This window comes from Malania oleifera, chromosome 3, assembly GCF_029873635.1.
Source record: "Malania oleifera isolate guangnan ecotype guangnan chromosome 3, ASM2987363v1, whole genome shotgun sequence".
Classification (NCBI taxonomy): domain Eukaryota; kingdom Viridiplantae; phylum Streptophyta; class Magnoliopsida; order Santalales; family Ximeniaceae; genus Malania; species Malania oleifera.
This window is the reverse complement of record NC_080419.1, coordinates 105,010,511-105,032,304: the sequence shown is the minus strand read 5'-3', so window position 1 is coordinate 105,032,304 and position 21,794 is coordinate 105,010,511. Positions and strand designations below refer to the sequence as shown.

The window sequence follows — 21,794 nt, the reverse complement described above, 5'->3', positions numbered from 1 at the left end:
CTCAAAAGATTATGCAATGCAACAACTAGCATTTTTCCTATTCCAACTGGCATATTTGGTGTTTTATGCAGCGTTATGAATGCAAATTTTGCAGCATTATGATGTAACAGCGTACTATGCACTGTTTGTATTGATTATACTGTTAAGATATAAAACTCAAGCGTCTTAGTGCATTTTCTAGCTAGAAGCAGTGCTAAAAAAGATTTTCTGATGCTTTTATTTTGGAATCTTGGGCATTTATTTCTTTGTGGTTGGTGAGCTTGTCGATTCTAACTTAACATGCATGGTTAGTTGTCTATCTAAGTAGAAAAATTGTGCATTTGATGTCTAAATTTACATTTAACACATTTACAAGTCATGAAATATAGAAAATTTACGTTCTTTAAAAAACACATATTTTCTCGGGTTCATAATTCTATCCACTAATAATTGCAGTCTAGAATATCCACACTACTGCGATGCGTGAGCCATACCTCGTTTAATAAATACCACCTAAACCATGAATCAAGGAAAGAAACTAAAAAACTATCACAGTTGAAGGAACTAAAATTGCAGTCTGGAAAGAAATAGAATTACAATTTGAAGGAACCAGAAATTCAAGGAAGATGTTCCATTAATTTCAGCAGTTTGAGGATAACATTGCAATAATTTTAGTAGTTTGGGTTGACAACATGCACAGTGGCTTCCATCATGTAGTTGTGTAAATCCCCAAATCAAGTCAACAGGGGGATAATATTGCAACAATTCCAGTAGTCTCATATTGTTGATGAGACATTACAATTTGGGGACAAGTATGAATCTCAATCAATAATTTGGGGGTTATGAGTGCAATTTTGCTGGACAATGTGGGATGTCATTGCAACAATTCTCGTAGTTAGGGAATGGTGGTGAGACAAATTGAAGTTTAGGCACAAGTATGAAAACCCAGTCAATAGTTTGGGAACTGTTGGTGCAATTTTCCCTTCTCTCCCCCCTTAGTATAGTTTTATTTTTATCTTAAAAAAATAAAAAAAATAAAAAAATAAAACCAGTTGTTATTTAGATACAAGCACAATATGTACAATTTCTGAAGGGAAAAACATTGTTCCTGCAAGCATGTACAACTTCTGGTGAGTTCTTGAATCCTGGAAAACATTGTTCCTAGAAATATTCTTTAGGGAGGAAATTGCCCCAGTTAGGACACGAGGCACTTTTTTTGCATAGTGCCAATAAGATAAAGGCTTTATAGGGACAATCAGCATTGCTCTATGACATGCTCCCTCAATATAGACTTCATACCAAATAATTCATTCTTAGTCTAGAGATCTGTATTTTATTCATTAAGTTAACATTTTCTCTTTTGCTCGCCAAAAATAATTTGATCCTGGTCTGGTCCTGTAATTTGATCTGCTCTATATTCTGTACATGTCAATTACTTTCAGCTAAAAGGAGATTTTTTCCTAACTTTTTTTTTTTACCTTTGGTGCATATTTTGTTTTGCTCTTCAAATGTAACACTGTCTTTGCCAACCTGATGTCTCTCAAAGTCCTGCCCCAGCATGCTCTTGTTTTGAATGACTATTGAAAGCACATCAAGGCTAAATTCAGGTATTTAGAGTTGGGCTTAATTTTGAAATTCAGTTCAGAATAGGTTTTCATGTTTTTTTGGATTTCAGGGAAGATTTTGTTGCTTGGCTGGATGTGTTAGGAGTTGAAACCAGAATTAGTATGTGGCAATGAACTGGAGGTACTGGCAGGGATAGGTGGTTGTGGTGGTGTTACAGTCATGAAGATCAGTGGTGAGCGGTGATGGTAAGGCGGTGGCATAAGTTTAGGTGTTTCCGTGGCAATGTCAGTGTATGACCCAGAATTTTTCCATTTCATGTGGTGAGTGGAGTTTCCTGGGATAGGGTTCCTAGATGACTTCTATATTTTCACTGCCCACTGTTATTGTTTAGTGTTAGAATCTTCCTTATAGCCAAAAAAAAAATAGAGGAAAATATCTCAAGCATGCACGCTTTCCCATCAACTCCAGGACACAAGTCCATCCCAATAATAGCCCTTTGTTTTCCAATGAGTGTAGAAATGAATCTAAAGAGGAATTAATGGGTTATGTTGATTGTCTATGAATCTTTTCCCCTTTGTTATCAATAAATACACTACATGAATGTCAGAGCTCCTTTCTCTACGTTTTTTAATTTTTATTTTTAAATTATGGCTAATTGGTGTTGAAATTGTAGATAATCTTAGAGTAATAATTGAATAAAATATATGATGCACAACTTGCATCACATATGCATGATCTATTCAGATAAGTCAATACTAATAGGTTAAAATATGAATAGTGATCAAATAAAAGTATGTTCAATGAAGCCTTGTTGTGGTTCTCATGCTCGAATGCATGGATGATGCTGGATTGGCTTTTTTTTTTTTTGTGGGACTGAATGACCAATTTGAAACTCCTTGTTCTTGTTTCAGTTGTGGTTCACTAAGCTTTTGCTTTTTTTTTTTTTTTTTTTAATGTTCAAAATTCTCTTTATTACTTTTATGGTTTAATTATAATATCAACATATCTATTTTAATCCCAATATATGTCTTTATGATATCTTGTTTTGAGGAGTAGTTCATTTCTATTTTTAGTTGTAAATTTCCGTTATGAACATCCGCATGTATTATCATGGGCAGTAGCGTTCTTCAGAAGATTTTTGCTATAACTTTGATACAATATCAATTCATTTTATTTATTTTTTACATGTACTAGTGGTTGTGTCTCCCTTTTTTTTTTTTTTTTTGTAAATTTATCTTTAGTAACATTCTCAAATACCAGGGAAAAAGGAATGGGCAGCCAAGCCCCTACAAATAATGATCGTTCAAGAACATATTGGACACCAACAATGGAGCGCTATTTTATTGATCTTATGTTAGAACATATGCACAGAGGTAACAGGGTTGGCCATACCTTTAACAAGCAAGCATGGACAGATATGCTTAATGTGTTCAATGCTAAATTTGGATCTCAATATGACAAAGATGTTCTGAAAAGTCGTTACACAAATTTGTGGAAGCAATTCAATGATATAAAAAATCTTCTCAGCCAAGGTGGTTTTTCTTGGGATGAAACTCAACAAATGGTGATTGCTGATGATTATATCTGGGATGCCTATATCAAGGTGCATTGCTTTTCTATTCATGTCCCAGAGTTATTTATCCCCTTGAAGAAAATTTACAAAGAAATTACATGCAGGCTCACCCAGATGCACGCTCCTACAAAACTAAACCAGTGCTGAACTTTGATAATTTATGCATGATATATGGGTATACTACTGCTGATGGAAGATACAGCCGTTCGAGTCATGATGTAGACATTGAGGAAGATTTCCAAGCAGTGAATACAGGTTTGTTTCTTTTCCCTTGGTAACAATAGTTTCAGGTATAATTATGTGTCTTAATGACATAATGGTTTTGGGTTTAGAATGGGCTATGTTTAACCATTCGCCCTTGTGAAGAAAAACTCATATTAAGCCATGCAATTTAAGTCGGCCATTCACCATGCTCATTGTCTCTAACTTGATAATAGAGTTGATGAAAACTCTATTATCCGTTTACCCTCTATGAGTCTTTTTGACAAAGAAATTTACCGTAACCTAATTACTTAAGTAATTGAATCTTCTAGTTCTACTTCTCAATCCAAATTATGAGCAGCTAGCTGTAAGCCTCTTTGTGCAATCCATTAGCAGGTAATCTGCTTAGAGCTTATGTTGAGTAAGCCAAACAATGACAAGACCTAAAATATGTTGCAAATCATTGTTCATGCTGTGGGGCTGTTTCATAAAATTGGTATTTGATAGGAGACCCTTAAGCAGCAGGAGCCTGTATGAATATTTAAGTGGACTTCTCTTGGGATTCCCCCCCTCCCCCCCCCCTCTCCCACCCCGAGAATGACTCTGCATGAACTAGAAAATCAGAAGCTGTAGTGTGACCTCCTTTGCTAATTATCTGTTATCAATTTTTAGGTGCTGGAACAGGTAGCTTAGCTTCTTCAAGCAATGAGCGTTCAAGAACAGATTGGACACCAACTATGGACAATTACTTCATTGAGCTTATGCTGGACCAACTCGGAAGAGGCAATAAGATCGGTAATACATTCAACAAACAAGCATGGACAGATATGCTCTCCTTCTTCAATGCAAAATTTGGTCCTCAACATGGTAAAAGGGTTCTAAGACACAGATACAAGAAATTGTGGAAATATTATTTTGATGTAACAATTTTACTTAAACAAAAGGGGTTTTCTTGGGATGAAGCACAGCAAATAGTGGCGGCTGATGATGATGTCTGGGATGCTTATATCAAGGTAAACTACTGATTGTTTTAGATTTTATTCTTTATTTCTTCCTTTTTTGTTAGAGATTTACACAAAATACATGCAGGCACATCCATACGCACGATCATATCGAATGAAAACTTTACCAAGCTACAAAGACTTGGGCTTAATATATGGAGATGTAATAGGCGATGGGAATCATTGTCATTTGCATGAAAGTGAAGATATGGAAGACAATGACATCTTGGGGAACAAGGCTGGTGCGTTTCAATTTTCCTGTCACTGAACATGGATTATTGTTTTTTTTTTCTTTTTTTTTTTCATGATTTACCAAGATTTATCTTCTGATTTTGCGTCTTGAGTCTCCCATGCTGTCGCCCGTGGAGACTGGTCCAGTGAAGATATTTGAGCAAGACATGATTAATCATATCAGTAGTTAGTTAAAATCTTTTTGTTTTTATTGTTTTATGTTACATTGAAACCTCCTTGATGTTTCCTAGTTTTCTTTACATGTATTGGGACTTGCCTCAGTTATGTGGAAAGCAAAGTGGTCCTATCATTCATGCATTATGTGTATGCAGTTAAATGGATAGTTACCTAGTCCTATTGGTCATAGACTTTGTGGCCCAAACAGTTTTATGGACAAGTTTGTCCTTGTCATGTTTATGTTTGTTGCTGAAACTCTTTGGACATGCCTCTGAAACTCCCCAAACTTGTTGTCACAATTTTAAACATATATGGTGTGCTGAATGTTCTCAAACACTTCTTTAACGAATCTTTTATGTTTTTCAGACATAATGACATAACTGATGTTACTTCAATTTTATTCATGAAAAAATTATAATTGCCGAGAAGTGATGAGAGTTGAATGTTTGGTTGTTTTTGCAATAGAAGGCGCATGTGCATGCAGAAACTTTAGTCACAGTTGGAATTGGGTAGAAATAGAAAGGATTAAAAAATTGAATGAAGATCATGCAAAAATTAACTGAAAAATTGAGTTACATTTCATTCCTATGTACCAAACATATAGTTAGTTTTGGTGTAATGGCTACATGAAGTGTTAAAGTTATGTAAATGAGTAGACTTAATTATTGTAATGTATAATATATCTTTATCTATAAATCATATTTTTTTTACCCTCATGTCTCTAAGTTGTTTCTCACTTTTTTGGAATTTGCCACCTTCTGTGTCTATGTCATCTGATGCTGTGTCTTGTGTCGCATGGTCCATTCCCATACTTAAAAGTTCATAGAAATATCCTCCTTGAGCTTTATTCTGAAGCCAATAAATATAATTTGGTTTTCAAACATAAGTTTGTTGAGATACTTATAAACAGTGGAATGTCATGGATTGAACACAAATTTCATTGATGTACTAGCTATTAATATGTTTTGATGAATGGTAGTTTCTGAAAAATAGTTGATCCGTGTCTATAGGCGAAGGAAAGGAGGGACAAATTCCCACTGGCACTGATCGTTCAAGAACATATTGGACACCACCAATGGACCGCTATCTCATTGATTTGTTACTAGAACAGGTGCACAGGGGAAATAAACTTGGGCAGACATTCATAAGCCAGGCTTGGGTTGACATGGTCAAAAGATTCAATGTGAAATTTAAATCTCGCCATGATAAAGATGTTTTGAAGAATCGATACAAGCATTTGAGGAGGCAATACAATGAAATAAAGATTCTTCTTGAAAAGAGCGGATTTTCTTGGGATGATACACGGGAAATGGTGATAGCTGAAGATCATGTTTGGGATGCTTATATAAAGGTGAACTTCTGTTCATTTATTTTAACTGTAGTGTTTTGGTTGGTATTCTTTTGCTTACGTTCATCTATTCAGGCACACCCTGATGCTCGATCATATAGAGTTAAAACTGTTCCGAGCTATCATAAACTATGTATTATATATGGGCAAGAAAGTTTTGAAGGAAGATATGGCCGTTTGGCTCGCAATGCAGAACCTGACAGTGAAATCTCGGTTTCAATGAATGGTATGTTTTGCTTTTATCGGTTGTGATAATAATGGTAAGATGTCATGGGGCATGGTATAATATTGTCTCAGATTATGAAAATGTGAACTAGAAAAATCAATTCATTTGCCTAGCAACAAAATACGAATTTTTGCCATTTTTCACTTTAGCTAAATATGATGTTTGTTCAAATCTTCTTCGGTGTAATGCTAATGCCTTTTAAAATTACTCTGATAAAAAATTCCACATTTGAGGGCACAGTTTCAGTTTGATTTGACTTTTTCATGTGATATAGCTTGATTTCTTGTCACATATATAAACTGATTTTTTCTTACATAAAGTAGTAAGAAATATTTCTTCAATGCTTAAAATTAACACTAGTGAAATAATATTGAGGGCATTGCTAATAATTCCAGATTGACCATCAATGCCATATTGATGGTTTTGCCTTATAACATAGTTTCAGTTTGATTTGATATTCCAGATTTTTTCTTTTTTTTGCTATATTGTATAATATTTCATAATTATTCTTGATTTAGTCCTGAAAACTTCCCTAAGGCTCCATATGTTTTGTTGGAAATCCTTCCTTGGCGATAAAAAAAGAGTAAGGGTATCGTGATCTATTTTAGGAGAGACACCTCAAGTTTCATAATAAAAATCGATTTAAATAATTGTGTGTTTTGTGTATGGTATATTTTATAGCTAGTCCATTTACTTCTATTAGTTATGTTCTTTAATTTTTTTTTTTTTTTTGGGGGGGGGGGGGGGGGGATCCATGACCTACAAGTTGCAACTGTCTTGAGGACAAAATGGATCCTTGATTGGCCACTCTTTTGTTGACCTTCTAATGAAACTGCTGGGTGGATGGAATAACTTGGATTGCACATGAACTGAATAAGTAGACTCTGCCCTTTGCTGAGAGCTTCAGGGCATGACATGACACATGTTGTTGAGTTGTTACCTGATAAATTGAGAATCAATGCAGTGATGAATCACATATTTAATGGGCAAGCATGGGGTCATATGGTTGCTTCCCATGCTGCAAAGAAATGTGATTTTTGTAAATCATTGGAAGAATTTGATTATGTGGAGGATAGAAATCCTTTGGTATAAAGTTCTCTAACAGGATGGGATTTCTTTGTATTGTAAACAATTAGTAGCTGTAACGAAGACTCAGCAGATTCCTTTTTTCAGACCATGATATTGAATTGGAAGAAATGGTATGAAGAGGATCTTGCTTCTGGAACAGATTCAGGAACATGAGGATGAGTTTTTGTTTTCCTCTCAATCAGATGATATGGAAGAATCAGAGGTTGTTGAGGATTGTAGGGACTATTTGAATGCTTATGAAATTGATGTTTCAAAGCAAGAGGCACTTCTTCAGGAGGCAGGGACTTGTAACAGGTCTCCTTCTTCCAACAATCTGGTATGGCTTTTTCAGATTTTTCTATACGTTCGAAGTCTTTTTGATGAGGGAGCTGTAGCTATTGATAACCTCCTGGATAGGATATTTTTTTTCTTGTCATTTTACAATTCTTACCGACCAACTGTTGTTATAAATCTGTGTGTAATACTTTTTTTTCTCGCAATGAGTTATTAATTTTGGCAAAGGTATCTTGCCCATGCCTACAACAACAACAACAACAACAACAACCAAGCCCTAAATCCCACTAGGTGGGGTCGGCTACATGAATCCCTTTTTTTTTTATCAATTTCCTCCAACAAATTTTGGGCTATTAAATCCTCACTCACTATCTCATTCCAAGTTGTTTTAAGTCTACCCCTTTTCCCTCCTACTACCCCTCACAACAACTAGCTCAACCTCCTCATTGGTCCTATGTACTAAATGTCCAAACCATCTAAGCTGCTCCTCCCTTATGTTATTTTATACAGTAGTTATTTGTAACTTATTGTGTATATGTTCTTTTCCTAATTTATCTTTTAAAGTTATACTACTTATCCACCTTAGCATTCTTATTTCGGCAACTTTAGCATTTTTGATGCTTTGTTTCTTAGTTGCCCTACATTTTGATTCATATAGCATGGCTGGTCTTGTAGCGTCCTATAAAACTTTCCTTTTAATTTTAGGGGGTATTTTACAATCACACAACATGCCCGAAACACTTCTTTATTTTACCCAGTCTGCTTTAACTCTATGTATTACATTGAATTTCTTCTTTAGCTTGCATAATAGATCCAAGGTATCGACCATGGTCTTAAATTTCCACGAAGTTGTAGAAATTTTCGTCGAAATTTCCGATTTTCGTCACCCTCGAAATTGAAGTAGCAGTCGATTTCCAATTTGCATAATTTCCGTTGAAATCTCAACGAATCATCTGAAATTTATCGAAATCTCTAAATTTTGGCAAAACTTGTCAAAATTTTAACTATACAATGAAATTTCGTCAGAATTCAAATGAGAAATTTAGGAGTGAAGTGAAATTTCTAACTTAATTTATTTTATTTATTACATCGAAACAAAATATTATTACAAATGCTTTTGAAATTATATGAAAAAAATAAACTTATAGTAACATTTTATTTAACCATTCATGTCTAAAATATCATTATTTGTATAATAAATAATATTTAAATGAGTTATGAATTTCATTTGTATTAACTGGTTATGTTTAGTGTACATTATCTTACAAATATGTTTGATACGCATACCATTTTGTAACTTTTTGATCTCGTACAAAACATAGATGTATTTAATTTGTAATATATTAGTCCTAAAACTTATATTATTATGTTTGTCAACCATTTCTAAAGTTTAACAAAGAATTCGATGCTTTATTACTAATTTTTGTTATTTTTTCAAATCGAAATCTAAATTGACATCGAAATCGAAATTTCCGTACTTTTGGAGCTTCAAAATTTGAGTCAAAATCGAAATTTAAGACCTTGGTATTGACATTTACTAGTACTATTAATTTCTTGATCATGGAGTTTAATCCTTTCTCCAATATTCCTCCTACTATGGCAAAAAATTCATTTCATACATTTTGTCTTATTTCTACTTATCCTAAAATTGTTAGATTCTAAAGTTTCTCTCTGTAATTCTATCTTAGATTCTATTCAATCCCTAGTTTCATCAATCAAAACAATATCATTTGCAAACAACACATCGTGGAACCTAATTTGGGATACCCCTAGTACGTTCATCCATCACCAGTGCAAAAAAATAAGAGCTTAAGCAAATCCTTGACCTACAAATATTTTGATTGCAAATTCCTTAGACTCTCACCTGTGGTCCTTAACGCTAGTCACTACTACATTGTGCATATCCTTAATGACATCACTATACCTACTACATACCCCCTTTTCTTGTTTTTCTTCTAAAATCCACCGATGACCTTCCCTAGGTACCCTATCAAATGGTTTCTATTAATCAATAAAAACTATATGCAAGTCCCTCTTCTTTTCCCTAAACTTTTCTATTAATCTTCTTAAAGATATATAGCTTTTGTAGTAGAACCAAATTGATTTTTTGAGACTCGTTTTTAACCTTAATCTTTGTTCAATTACCCTTTCCCACTGTTCTATTGTTTGACTATTATTACAATTTTGAAAATCTCCATAATTTTTGTATGTAAGCATTAAAGTTCTTTCCTCCATTTTTCTAGCATTTTCTTAGTTTTTATATTTGTGTTAAATAAGTTAATTAACCATATAATTTGTTATCACCTAGGCATTTCTAAAATTTAATTAAAATGTTACCCGATCCTATAGCTTTTTCATTTTTCATCTTTTTTAATGGAAACTTAACTTCATTAATTCTAATTTTGCGAATGAATCTCATATTTCTAACTTTTTCCTTACTTTTTGAAGTTCAAGCCTCATACTTGGTTTTTATTATATACCTTATCAAAGTAACTCTACCATCTTTTTTTATGTCTTCTTCCTTAACCAAGACAATATCATCCACACTTTTTATACAATTTACATTACTTGCCCTTGATCTTTCTTTCTTTAGCTCTAGAAAGTTTAATACATCTCTTTCCCTTTCTTTTGTATCCAATCTAACATATAAAATTATCATATGATTTGTGTTTAGCTTCATTATTGACCTTTTTTGCATCTTTTTTTTCCTTACATTTTTGCCATGTTTTATACCAAATTGTTTTTTTCTTTATTGCTTTTTGAACATCTTGATCCTATCACCAACTTTTTTTGCTATCTGAGAATCTTTGTCTTGATTTAGCTAAAATATCTTTTGTTTCCTTCTTTTTAAAAAAAAATTTTTTTTTATAGAGTTAGCTATCTCACTCCAAAGCGTGTTTGTGTTATCCTCTGTTGTCCAGTCACCATCTTGCCTTATTTTATTTTTTAAATTTTATTATATTTTCTCCTTTTAGCTTCCACCACCTAGTTCTCTTGCACTGATTTATATTACTCTTTCTCTTCCATTTTTTTGATATGCATATCTAACACTAAAATTCTATGTTGTGTAGTTAAGCTTTCCCCTAGGATAACTTTACAATCCTTACATGATACACGATCTATTCTCCAAATTAAGGAAAAACTCTATTTCACTCTCATTTTATCTACTCTTGAAGGCTATTAAGTGTTCTTATCTCTTCTTAAAGCAAGTATTTATTGTAATAAGATCATAAGATATGGCGAAGTCTAAGATTATGTCTCCAGACTCATTTTTATCTCCATATTTATGCCTTCCATGTATCCTCTCATAACCTTTATTATCTTTTCCAATGTGTTCATTCAATGAATTCCTATGAATATTTTCTCAATCCCTAATATCCTTTGTATAGCATCTATATCTTCCCGAAATTGTCTTTTAAGACTTTTAGCTAAGCCTATTTTAGGGGCATAAGCACTAATGACATTTATTATCTAGTGGCCTAAGACCATCTTGATTTTTATGATTCTATCCCCTACTCTTTTGACATCTACAAGTATATAACACAATCTTTTAAGTCTTTGTCTGTAATGATTCCTACTTGATTCCTAACTTTTTTTTTTCCCTGGTGTATCAAAGAACGAATCCTAATTTTTTAATTTCTCTAGATTTTTCCCCAACCCACTTTCTTGAAGGCAAATTACATTAATTTTTCTTCTAACTATTGTGTCCATTATTTTCATGCTTTTACCTATAAGTATTCATATCATAGAGATCTAAAAAGTTTTACGCTAGCTGTTAGCTACATAATGGAACCCTCCTTTACTTGGGCTGCAAATTGATTGTGTGAAAAGTTTAGGACATTGAGTGCATCATAGGCGGGAGTTGTATTTTGCCTATACGTGTGGTTCTTAAAGTGAAAAAGATTATTTTTAAAGAATTATATTTCTTGCCAAAGAGAATTAGATTTTGTACAAAGGACCTTAACCCTTCACCCATTTGGGGCCGGGGGGGGGGGGGGGGTGGGGTTGTGTCAGGAGGCACAAGAACTTCTGAATAGGATGGGCTGTTCAATAATTAATTCTTCAGGTCAAGTTCTTGAGTTTGATATTTTTCGTGGAAACTATTTTGTGGGGGGGGGGGGGGGGTGGAGTGGAGAAAGAAATGAAAAAATTGGCTTTCAATCTAAACTATGGAGGGGTGAAGTGTAAGAGGGTTAGGGGTAGTAAGGTGGCAGAATGAAGATCTTGAGTGGTAATATTAGGAGTTTGGGTTACTTTGGTAAGCGTCATTAGATTAAAGAAATTATAGGAAAGGTTGCCCTAGATGCTGTTATGCTTCACGAGTGTAAATTGGAGGCGGTGGACGGGTTTCTTGTTAGGAGTATTTGTGATTCCAGGTTCAAAGATTGGTTTTGGTTAGCGTCTCCTAGTTCCTTGAGGGGTGGGTGGGTATTTTGATCATTTGGGACTCTAGATTGCTAGCATATTGACTTAGTCCGTTTTTTTGTCTATTCATTTAGATGCTATAGGAAAGGGAGTGGCAGTTTACCTCAGTCTATCAACCTAATACCGCTCAATTAAGGGGTATATTGTGGAATGAATTAGCTAGTGTCTATGGCATGTGACCCCCTTTGTTGTTTGGAGGCAATTTTAACATCATCAGGTCCACTAATGAGAAATTATGAGGCTCTAGAATCACCTCAAATATGAGGGATTTTGATACTTCTATTGAGGAGAGCGATTTGATGATATTTCCCTTTAGAATGCTCAATTTACCTAGTTTGTTGATGGCATTAGATCTGGTCCCCTAGGATTGATAGATTTTCATTTAGGGCAAAGGACACTTACCTCCCTTGAGGTTTGGTAAAAAGAAAAGGACCTCCTCTGAGGTTTCAAATATCCCATTGACCTCTTCGAAAGTTTCAAAAATAACATGGACTTACCCTGAGATTTGCCAAAAAGACACAAATCTTCCCTCAAAAGACTTGTCTTTTTGCAAAATATAAGGGAAGGTTTGTGTCTATTTGACAAACTTTAGGGGAGATCCTTGGAATTCTTGAAACCTCAGTAAAGGTCCCTGGGATTTTGAAACTTCAGGAGAGGTCCCTGTCTTTTTTCCCTTGAGGTTTGGCAAAAAGATAGAGACATCCCTTGAGGTTTCAAAAATATCATTGATCTCTCCTGAGGTTTCAAAAATGTCAAAAACCTCCCGCAAGATTTGCTAAAAAGTCACAAACCTCCCCTTAAAAGACTTGTTTTTTTTTTTCCCTGCAAAATATAAGAAGAGGTTTAAGTTTTTTTGATTAACCTCAGAGGTAGTACGTGGAATTCTTGAAACCTCAGGGGGGAGGTCCTTGTCTTTTTGCCAAACCTTAGGGGAGATCAGAATCTTTTGCCCTTCCATTTACTGTTGGTTAGGAGGCATTTCCTACATTAACTCAAGAAATACTACCTGGGGCCTTGGAGTTAATTTTGACCGTTGTCCTCTGATTCTTGAGTCTAATCTTTTAATTGTGGCCCTACTTAGTTTTGATTTGAAAATATGTGGCTGACACATCTTGCTTTCGGAGTTTGCATAGGGATTGGTGGAGGGAGTGCATTGTAGAAGGTTGGGAAGGTTTTTGTTTTTTAAAATTAAGATACTTGAAAAGAAAAGAAAAAGCTGAAAATACAGAATGTGAAAATTTTTGGTGTCCAGTTTAGAAAAAAGGTATTTTTAAGGAATTGGGTGTGATTGATAGATTAGCCAAAGAGGGGGCCTCTTTGTGAGGACATAGCTAATAGACAAGTTCAATTATCAAATGAATTTGAACAAGTTGTTTTGAAGGGGAGGTGAGTTGGAGGCAGAAATCTAGCTTGAATTGGGTCAATGATGGGGATTTTATCTCTAGATTCTTCCATAAAGTGGCGAGTGGTAGGAGAAGAAAGAATTTTATTAAAGATCTAGAGGATGAGAAGGGAGAGGTTACTAGGGATCCTGATTATATTTTTGGCTTGATTAGAGGCTTGATTATTGGTTTATATAGTAACCTATTTGTTGAGGAAGGTGAGGGAAAAGTTATTGTTGAGGAGCTGGATTGATGTTTTGTTTTAGAAGACAAAGCGGCTTGGTTAGAGATACCTTTTGAGGAAGAGAAGATTTAGGAGTCTGGTTTTTGAGATGGATAGGGATAAGGCTCTTGGGTGGATGGTTTTAGCGTGGTTCGTTTTCAATATTGTTGGGAGCTCTTAAATGGAGACCTCTTCAAAGTCTAAAGTTTTTTGACAGTGGAGTGGTAGGAAGGAGTATGAATTCTACTATTAGTATACTGGTGCCTAAAAGAGATTATGCAGTTAAAGTTGAGGACTTTAGGCCAAGCAGCCTGGTAACTGGTCCCTATTAGATTGACTAAGGTGCTAACAGAGTGATTGGTAGTAGACAAATTCTATAGAGGATAGACAGATTCTAGACGCAACCTTGATAGAAAATGAAGTGGTTGAAGATGCTATTCTAAGGAAAAAGAGAGGTATAGTGTTGAACTGGACTGTGAGAATACTTATGATTGGGTGAGCTGAAGTTTGTGGATAAGGTTATGGTTAGAAAAGGATTTGGTTTGAGGTGGAGGAAATGGATGCTGGGGGTGTTTATCTTCTATGGTCTTTTCAATCTTAGTGAACAGCGAGGCTAAGTCTTGGTTTTTTGCATCTAGGGGTCTAATACAAGGAGATCCTCTCTCTCTCTCTCTCCTTTTTCTTTTTACCATTGTAGTTGATTCCTTGAGTAGGATGATTGATTGAGGAATTGATAGAGGTTGGTGGAGGGGCTTAAGGAAGGGTATGAGGTTTGTACCATATTGCACCTTTAGTTCATTAATGATACTATCTGTTTCCTTTTAGAGAACATGGGTTGATTCTCTCATTGTTAAGTATTTAAGAAAGCATCAAGGTGAAAAATAACTTTTCTAAGAGTGGTATGGGGGGTCTAGGTATTAATGTGGATCCTTTTGTTAGGTTAGCAATTTGTGCCATTTTGGCATGGCCTGTTACCTATTTGGGTGTCCCCTCATGATATAACCCCAATGTTGACTCTTTCTGGGACCCAATTTTTTAGGGAGTGGCTAGGAGTTTGGATGGCTAGAAAGGAGCTTTCTTTACTGTAGCGGTCATGTTACTCTTATTCACACTTGTTTGTCCTCCATCCCTTTGTGTTGTCTTTCTCTTTATAGAATTCTTGTGCAAGTGGTGTGGAGGCTTGAGAAGTTGATGAGATGTTTCTTGTGGTCAAGTGGTGGTGAGGATAGTAGAAACCATCTTGTAGGTTGGGAGACTATGAAGATCTAAAAGGAAGGGAGGCTTGCATGTAGGTAACTTGGTGTTTGAAAATATCTCTTTGGTGGGGAAATGGTTATGGCATTTTCCAAAACCCAATTCTCTTCGGCTTAAGGTAATTCATAGTAAATTTGGCCATTATGGATGCTAAAGTGGGAGTTAATGTTACTTATTCGAGTTCTTGGAAGTTTACGTCTTAGATTTATCATCATTTTTTTCCTAAAGACCTGTATATAGTGGGTAGTGGGGAGAGAATTCGTTTTTAGGACCTTTGAGTGGGAGAGATGCCTTAAGCTTTTTCTTATCCTCATCTCTTTGGGTTATCAAATCTTCATGATATCCCAATTTTTGCTTTTCTTCATTTGCAAGAGGGTGGCACTCTTGGGACTTCCTTTTTGGGAGAAATCTTGATGAGAGAGATTAATGTCTTGGCTCTTTTGACTAGCTTGCTCGACTCTTTCCATGTTACCATTTGGGAAGTCATAAAAGGGTTTGGAGCTTAGATCCTTCTGGGGAATACTTTTGTGAGTCCCTTTTTTCCTATCTGACTCGTTACCCTCATGTGGCCCTTTTGCCTTGTACTCCTTGATTTGGAAAGCTAAAGTTCCATCAAGAATAATTCTTTTGTTTGGATGACAATACTTGAGAAAATCAATACTAATATGTTAGCTTTGGTGTATCCCCAAGAAGGAGGGGGTGAATTGGAAATTTAAAACTTTCTTAGGTCAAATTCAAATCACAATCAGTATTTTCCAACCTAGAGTCCTTCTAAGCATTAACCAATTTAGCAGAAATCAAATTGAACAAGAATGTAAAGCAATTGAAGCAATCTTAGTGTTTCTGAACCATTCACCATAATTAAAATGACAACATTCAAGTGCGTAAATTAAATATGACACAAGAAATGTTATCGGGGTTCGGCCAATATTGCCTATGTCCCCTCCTTGGCTCACAATTACAAGGATTTCACTAAGGCTCACTTAACGGGTGGAGCGGCACCTAATACCACCAGGTCAAATTAATACAGGGTTGACCTCAACCTTTACAATCTCTCCTTGCGGGGCGAAGAAGGTCCTAGGTCAAATTCACAAGGCTGACCCTAACCTGATTCTTCCGAGTTAGATCAAATCCCTTAAGCCACGCCTGGAATACAACCGAGTTACAATACAAACTGTGTACAATATAATGTTTCTTCGATAAACAGATATGTACCAATATATGTGAGTATATGGAGGTAGTATGGGCAAAATAAGGTTATGGATTTTCAGAGAATTTTTGTCCTAATCTTTTTGCTAATCCCCTACTAATTTTGACAAATGATTGGGTATACATAGAAATGGAGGAAAAATAACCGTTGGGGGACATGTTGGGAATTTTCCAAAATGTTTTAGTTGTGTTTAGAAAAATTAACCCCAATTACGTTTAATTTTCTCAGGTAAAAAATTTGCAACCTAAGAGGTTTTGGGTGGCTGAACATTAGTTCGGTCACTCGAGTAGACTTAGCTCAAAAAGGCCATTTTAAAAGGTTCGGGTGCCCGAGTTTAAGCTCGGTTGGCTAAACAAAAGTCAAAAACTTTTTTGTCCGCGGTTTGGGTGTCCGAAGCTAAGTTTGGTTAACCGAACTCAAGTGTTCGGTTGCCTAGGGCCTATTTTGAACTAAAGTGTTTGGCAGTTTGAGTTGGTGAAAAGTGTCCTTTTAAGGGTTCGGTCGCCTGAGGAAGGTACGTTCATATTAGTTCGGTCGCCCGAAACCAAGGTCAATCCGTTGGCTTCCCAACTGTTTGGGCGCCCGAGGTGTTTTGAATACCAAGGGTTCGGTCGCCCAACCTCTCACAATTTTGCCTATATGGTCCAATTCATTTTCAATTTGATCCCTTGATTAAGCAAGTTATTATGGGGACTTTTTGTACATATGTGTAGGGACCTAAAGTCTTTTCTAAGGCCGTTTTGAGATAGTCCCAAAAATCCGGCGTCGGTCGACCGAAGGGTGCCCTAAGGTCCTTTGGCTCCCTATGGTCAAACGATGGTCTTGTTGAGCTTACAATTACCTACATGCATGACATGCAGAGATTATTACAGATCGATATAGATTATTACAGACCAAATTTAAAACATAAATGCATTTACAATAAGAATCTTCTTCTTCTTTAATCTGCTCTTCGGATTCTCCATGGAGTATGCCAGGAGTATGATCTTTAAGTCTTTCAGGCTTCTAACAATCCTTTCTCATGTGTGTGTACTGAATTAATGACCTGTTCAAGTACTAGGCACACACATTAGTAATATGCAGTTTGTCATAATCAAAAACAGGGATCAGACTCAAAGTCAACACAATAGTTCTTCAAAAGAGAAGGATCGGATAAGAGGCCCTATCACTGATATTTGTGTCCTTTGTTTGATGAGTGGAGTACTTGCTTACATTTGTTTCTTCATTCCCCTTTTATTTTGGCCGTTTGGAATAATTTATTTGGAATCTTTGGGGAAAACTCACATTGAAGGCTTCTTGTACTATAATCTTGAGAGGATTTGGTGAAGGATAGGAAAGCTCCGTGGAGGTGCACTGTTATGGCTCTTATTTTTTTGTGTTTGTTTAGAGAGAAATGCAAGAATCTTCAAAGTGTGCCTACTACTATCAATTTTTCTTTGGAGTAGATTGGTTATATCTTGCCTTCCTGTAGGTGTTAGCGAGCAAGCTTCTTTCAACATGTTTCTCTAGAAGAGGCTCTGCTTCACCGACTGTTTCCTGTTTTTTGTGATCCTTGTAGCTAGTTTCTTCTTGTGAAAGGAGGATTTCTTATTCTCCTTGTTTTATTTTTCCTCTTTTCTCTGTTTTTTTGGTATATCCTCCCCTCTTCTAATGAAATTCTTTGTTTATATGACATTGTCATTCCTTTTGATCAAGTCTCATGGTACCTATGGGACTTCGGCTGCTAGGATTCTTAGATATTTTACACACGGCCATGCAGGAAAGCACTGATGCGATTGTGGAAGATAAAAACTCTTCCAGGATAACATATATATAATCTACCAAAAATGTTGCAGCAATTTTGAGTCATTGTGTAGGCAATTACAATAGTATGATACACCAGGAGAAAGCAGTGGTGTGATTGTGGAGGATAAAAACACTTCCAGGATTACGTATATATAATCTACCAAAAATGTCGCTGCAATTTTGAGTCATTGTGTAGGCATTAACAATAGTATGATACACCAGGAGTCAACACTGTTTTACTTGTGTGTGCATCTCTCTCTTTCTCTCTCTCTCTCTCTCTCTGGTGAGAGAGCTCTCATGCACAGACTCGCAGAGTTGGATTGTTTGATGGATAAACAAAAGTGAATGTTCATGCATGTTTGAAACTGCTGTAGCTTCTACAAGTACAAAGTCATTAATAATTAAGAGCTGGGGAGGAAGTGTTCTCCCTATGTGAGAAGTATAAATCTTGATTGAGAATTATGTTGAATTGAGCCTTTGAGTTACAAGCTCATTGTGGAGGAAAGGTCCAGTCCATAGGCCTTCAAATTAGGAAATTAGTTTTCCCGTAACTCTGGAAGAGGACAGTGGGGTGAATGAGGATGATGATGAAGTTATAGACATGATACTTGTGCAAGGATAATTGTGTGTATTTAGGGCACAAAATCCAAGATGTTGATGAGTGTGTCCACAAGCCAATGGGGCTTGCAAAGGAGCAGGAAACCAGCAACAGTAAAGTTCCTGAACTCACCAAAGATATGGATTGTCCAAATGAAGATTAGCCTGTGGATAAAATGAACATGGTTTCAGAGACATTTCCATGATTAGTTTATTATCAACTTGGTGATGTAATGGATAAGCATGGATGTTTGAGTATCTTTTTGTTAGTTGTGCCATTAGGGAGCAGGAAAACAACAACTGTAAAGTTCCTGAACTCACCAAATATGTGGACTGTCCAAATAGAGATGAGCCTGTGGATAAAGATGAACATGGTTTTGGAGACATTTTTATGATTGAGTTTACTATCAACGATGTCATGGATAAGCATGGATGTTTGAGCGTCTTTTTGTTAGTTGTGCCATCAAGTTTAGAATGCCAGTGCATTGGAATCGAAATTGAGTGTTAGGGCTTTACTCTTTCATGTGGATTTGTAATACTGCATCATTGTGCTGCTTTTACAGACGGAGGTTTTCTCTCCAGAGTCAAAAATTCTGGAGCAATGTGGGCAACAAGGATGAAATCTTAGGAGCCACACTATTCCTCGATTACAATTTACAACATACATTTTTTTTTTTCAGTTGAATCTCTAATGTAGCTGTGCAGCAGGTCGTATAACTAATATTGATCAGTGTGGTGGAAACATTGTTCTAACGTAAGGTAATTTGGAGTTCCATCTACAAATTGGAAGGATGAAAAAAATTATGTTGTATTTTGGAAAGATTAAAAAATTATGTTATATTTTGTGAGACCTTTTCCTTCTTTTTGAATGCTTTGTAAACCGCACCCAGCTCAAATGTTTTAAGGAACAGAGATATGTTTATTATGGGAATCCTTCATTCATTTTCATTTTCCTTCAATTTGTAGGTGAAGATAATGGTTGTCAACCCCTCTCCCATGCCTATCCACTGAGCATAGATTGGACACCATCAATGGAACGTTATTTTATTGACCTTATGTTAGAGCAGATGCAAGAAGGAAATATGATCGGTCAGACATTCAATGAGCCAGGATGGGTTCGCATGGTTGCATCATTCAGTCAAAAGTTTGGACTTCAATTCGATAGATGTATATTAGAAGATAAGCATTTGAGCTTGATAAAAGAATATAACGACATCGGCAACATTCTCAATCTAAGTGGTTTCATATGGGACGGAACTCAACAAATTTTAAAAGCTGATGATATTGTCTGGGAAGCTTTTGTCAAGGTACATTTCTTATTTCAAAGTTGAATTTAATTTGGTAAACAATTACAGCAACACGTGGTGATTGGAGCTCATGCACCATTTCTAGAGACTTTTGCCAGATGTGTTGTTCACTATTGACCAAACTATTACAAATAACTTATCGTACTGAGAATTTGAAGTAGCTTACATTTTATATTTTGCAGGAGTACCCAGATGCAATTGCATACAGGGGTAAAATACTAGGGAGTTATCATGATTTGTGCCTGATTTTTGGAAATGGAACTTTGGATGGATTAATTGGTCATAAGGTTCTAGAGATGGAAACTGACCATAAGGCCGCTGATATGGAGGTGGATGGGATATCTGCTGCTCTACAATCCTCAGATGGGGACGTTGAAATAACCAACCTGAGAAAGAAACGACAAGCGACCCCAACCACCTTGGCAAATTCAAGAAAAGTCCATAAACCCAGCAAAGTGGGGATGCCGAAGGCTCTCACCGAGATGGCTGGCGTTGTCTCATCATTGGCAAATAAGAAAGACGACAAGAATTTTAACTCAATAGAAAATGCAATTGATGCACTTCAAGCTATACCAGACATAGATGATGAGCTTTTGTTGGATGCTTGTGATCTTCTGGAAGACGATAGGAAAGCAAAGACGTTTCTGGCATTGGATGCCACCCTGCGAAAGAAGTGGTTGCTGAGAAAGCTTCGCCCGCAGTAGTGTTGCAAGCTCTGAGGGTACTCGATACCCTACTGCCCTATAACTTGCGTCCAAGTTTTAACAGTAAGAACTAGATTAGTTAGTTGACCAGGAATTCTTCTCGAGTCGTCTTTATTTATTTATTTATTTGGTTTTTTCTTTTGGCTGCTGCGTCAATGTGCCCCCTGCAAGTTTTTGAGCAGGTTTTGCTGGTGGCCAGATGCAGATAGTGAAAATTTTGCATCAAATAGTTATGCTGTATTTGTTACTGCAGCTTTTATGTTAATAGGCGAATGATCATATTGCTGCGATTGTCGTAAGCAGACCACATCCACAGTCCGTGGCCATATATGTACCTGGGGTGCAATTTATCTCCAGGTTGCGTTAGCGTAAAATTGTATAAAATTTAATATAATTGTAGATATTTTGTCCAAAACTAAGGTCTATACTAGAGCTCTTAAACCCTAGATCAGAGCGAGAGGTTGGGGGTTAGGAATTGGGAATTAGTGTTGAATGGCTTAGTGTATCCTACTAGAGTAAACCTTTCCTATGGTCGCATGATTTTTATGAATTGGACCAAAGTTTGTATCATAGGTTTAAAAGTTGAAGGCATTCCTTTAAACTTTTGGTTGGGTAACAAATACCTTCTCGAGTTTTAAATTGATCAAATTGTGACCTAAAGTTTAGCACATTGTCATATTGTCACTTCCATCCAAGTGAGGTCGGTGTTGGATACGTAATTGTAAATTTATTCATATGCCCTTTTGGATTAGTTATTGAGCAGCTCCTTGATGAGTTGCGCACCCTTTGGCTCATAGATCTATCTGCTAAATGTCACATGGGAATAATCAAAACGGACTCTCACATGAGATCAATCAATGTCACAAAACCTGAATTTCTTCAATTTAAATGAGTTCAAAGTGTTAATTAGGAATGACACTAAGCGGGGGAGAGGAAGGGTAACTATTATGTGTTTTGGTATGAGGCTGTATTATCACCTATCCTATTATAGCATGTGCTGTGGTATCTAAGGAGTCTAAATTCATCACCTATTCTATTGTTTCCAATTGTTTTATGTTGTCCATGAGATATGGTCCAAGAAGGTCGTCCTTTTAATATTGAAAAAGAAGTTTAGGAGGGTTGTGGCATTGTACCATTTCCATCTGATATGTAGTACATTGAATCATACAATTTCCATATGATATTCAGTAGATTGCATTGCATTATTTTTCATCCAAGATTTAGTAGATTGATAAAGAATCAC

The 21,794-nt window shown here is 35.9% G+C and overlaps 1 protein-coding gene across 7 annotated transcripts in view; it reads left to right on the top strand.

Annotated features, from left to right (window-relative positions):
• LOC131151960 (uncharacterized) overlaps nt 1-20,966 on the top strand; it is a 28,908-nt gene extending 7,942 nt beyond the window's left edge. For 2 of the 7 annotated variants that reach the window (XM_058103486.1, XM_058103487.1), the window contains exons 2-11: nt 1,526-1,586; nt 1,655-1,865; nt 2,806-3,148; nt 3,223-3,373; nt 3,992-4,332; nt 4,409-4,562; nt 5,739-6,079; nt 6,152-6,302; nt 19,507-19,847; nt 20,030-20,966. In XM_058103486.1, the coding sequence (XP_057959469.1) occupies nt 1,828-1,865; nt 2,806-3,148; nt 3,223-3,373; nt 3,992-4,332; nt 4,409-4,562; nt 5,739-6,079; nt 6,152-6,302; nt 19,507-19,847; nt 20,030-20,551 (2,382 nt within the window). In that variant the 5' untranslated portion in view covers nt 1,526-1,586; nt 1,655-1,827 and the 3' untranslated portion in view covers nt 20,552-20,966. The remainder of the gene's footprint in view (nt 1-1,525; nt 1,587-1,654; nt 1,866-2,805; nt 3,149-3,222; nt 3,374-3,991; nt 4,333-4,408; nt 4,563-5,738; nt 6,080-6,151; nt 6,303-19,506; nt 19,848-20,029) is intronic. The other 5 variants (XM_058103489.1, XM_058103491.1, XM_058103492.1 and 2 more) reach the window with 4 other exon arrangements.
• The last annotated feature ends 828 nt before the right edge of the window (nt 20,967-21,794 follow it).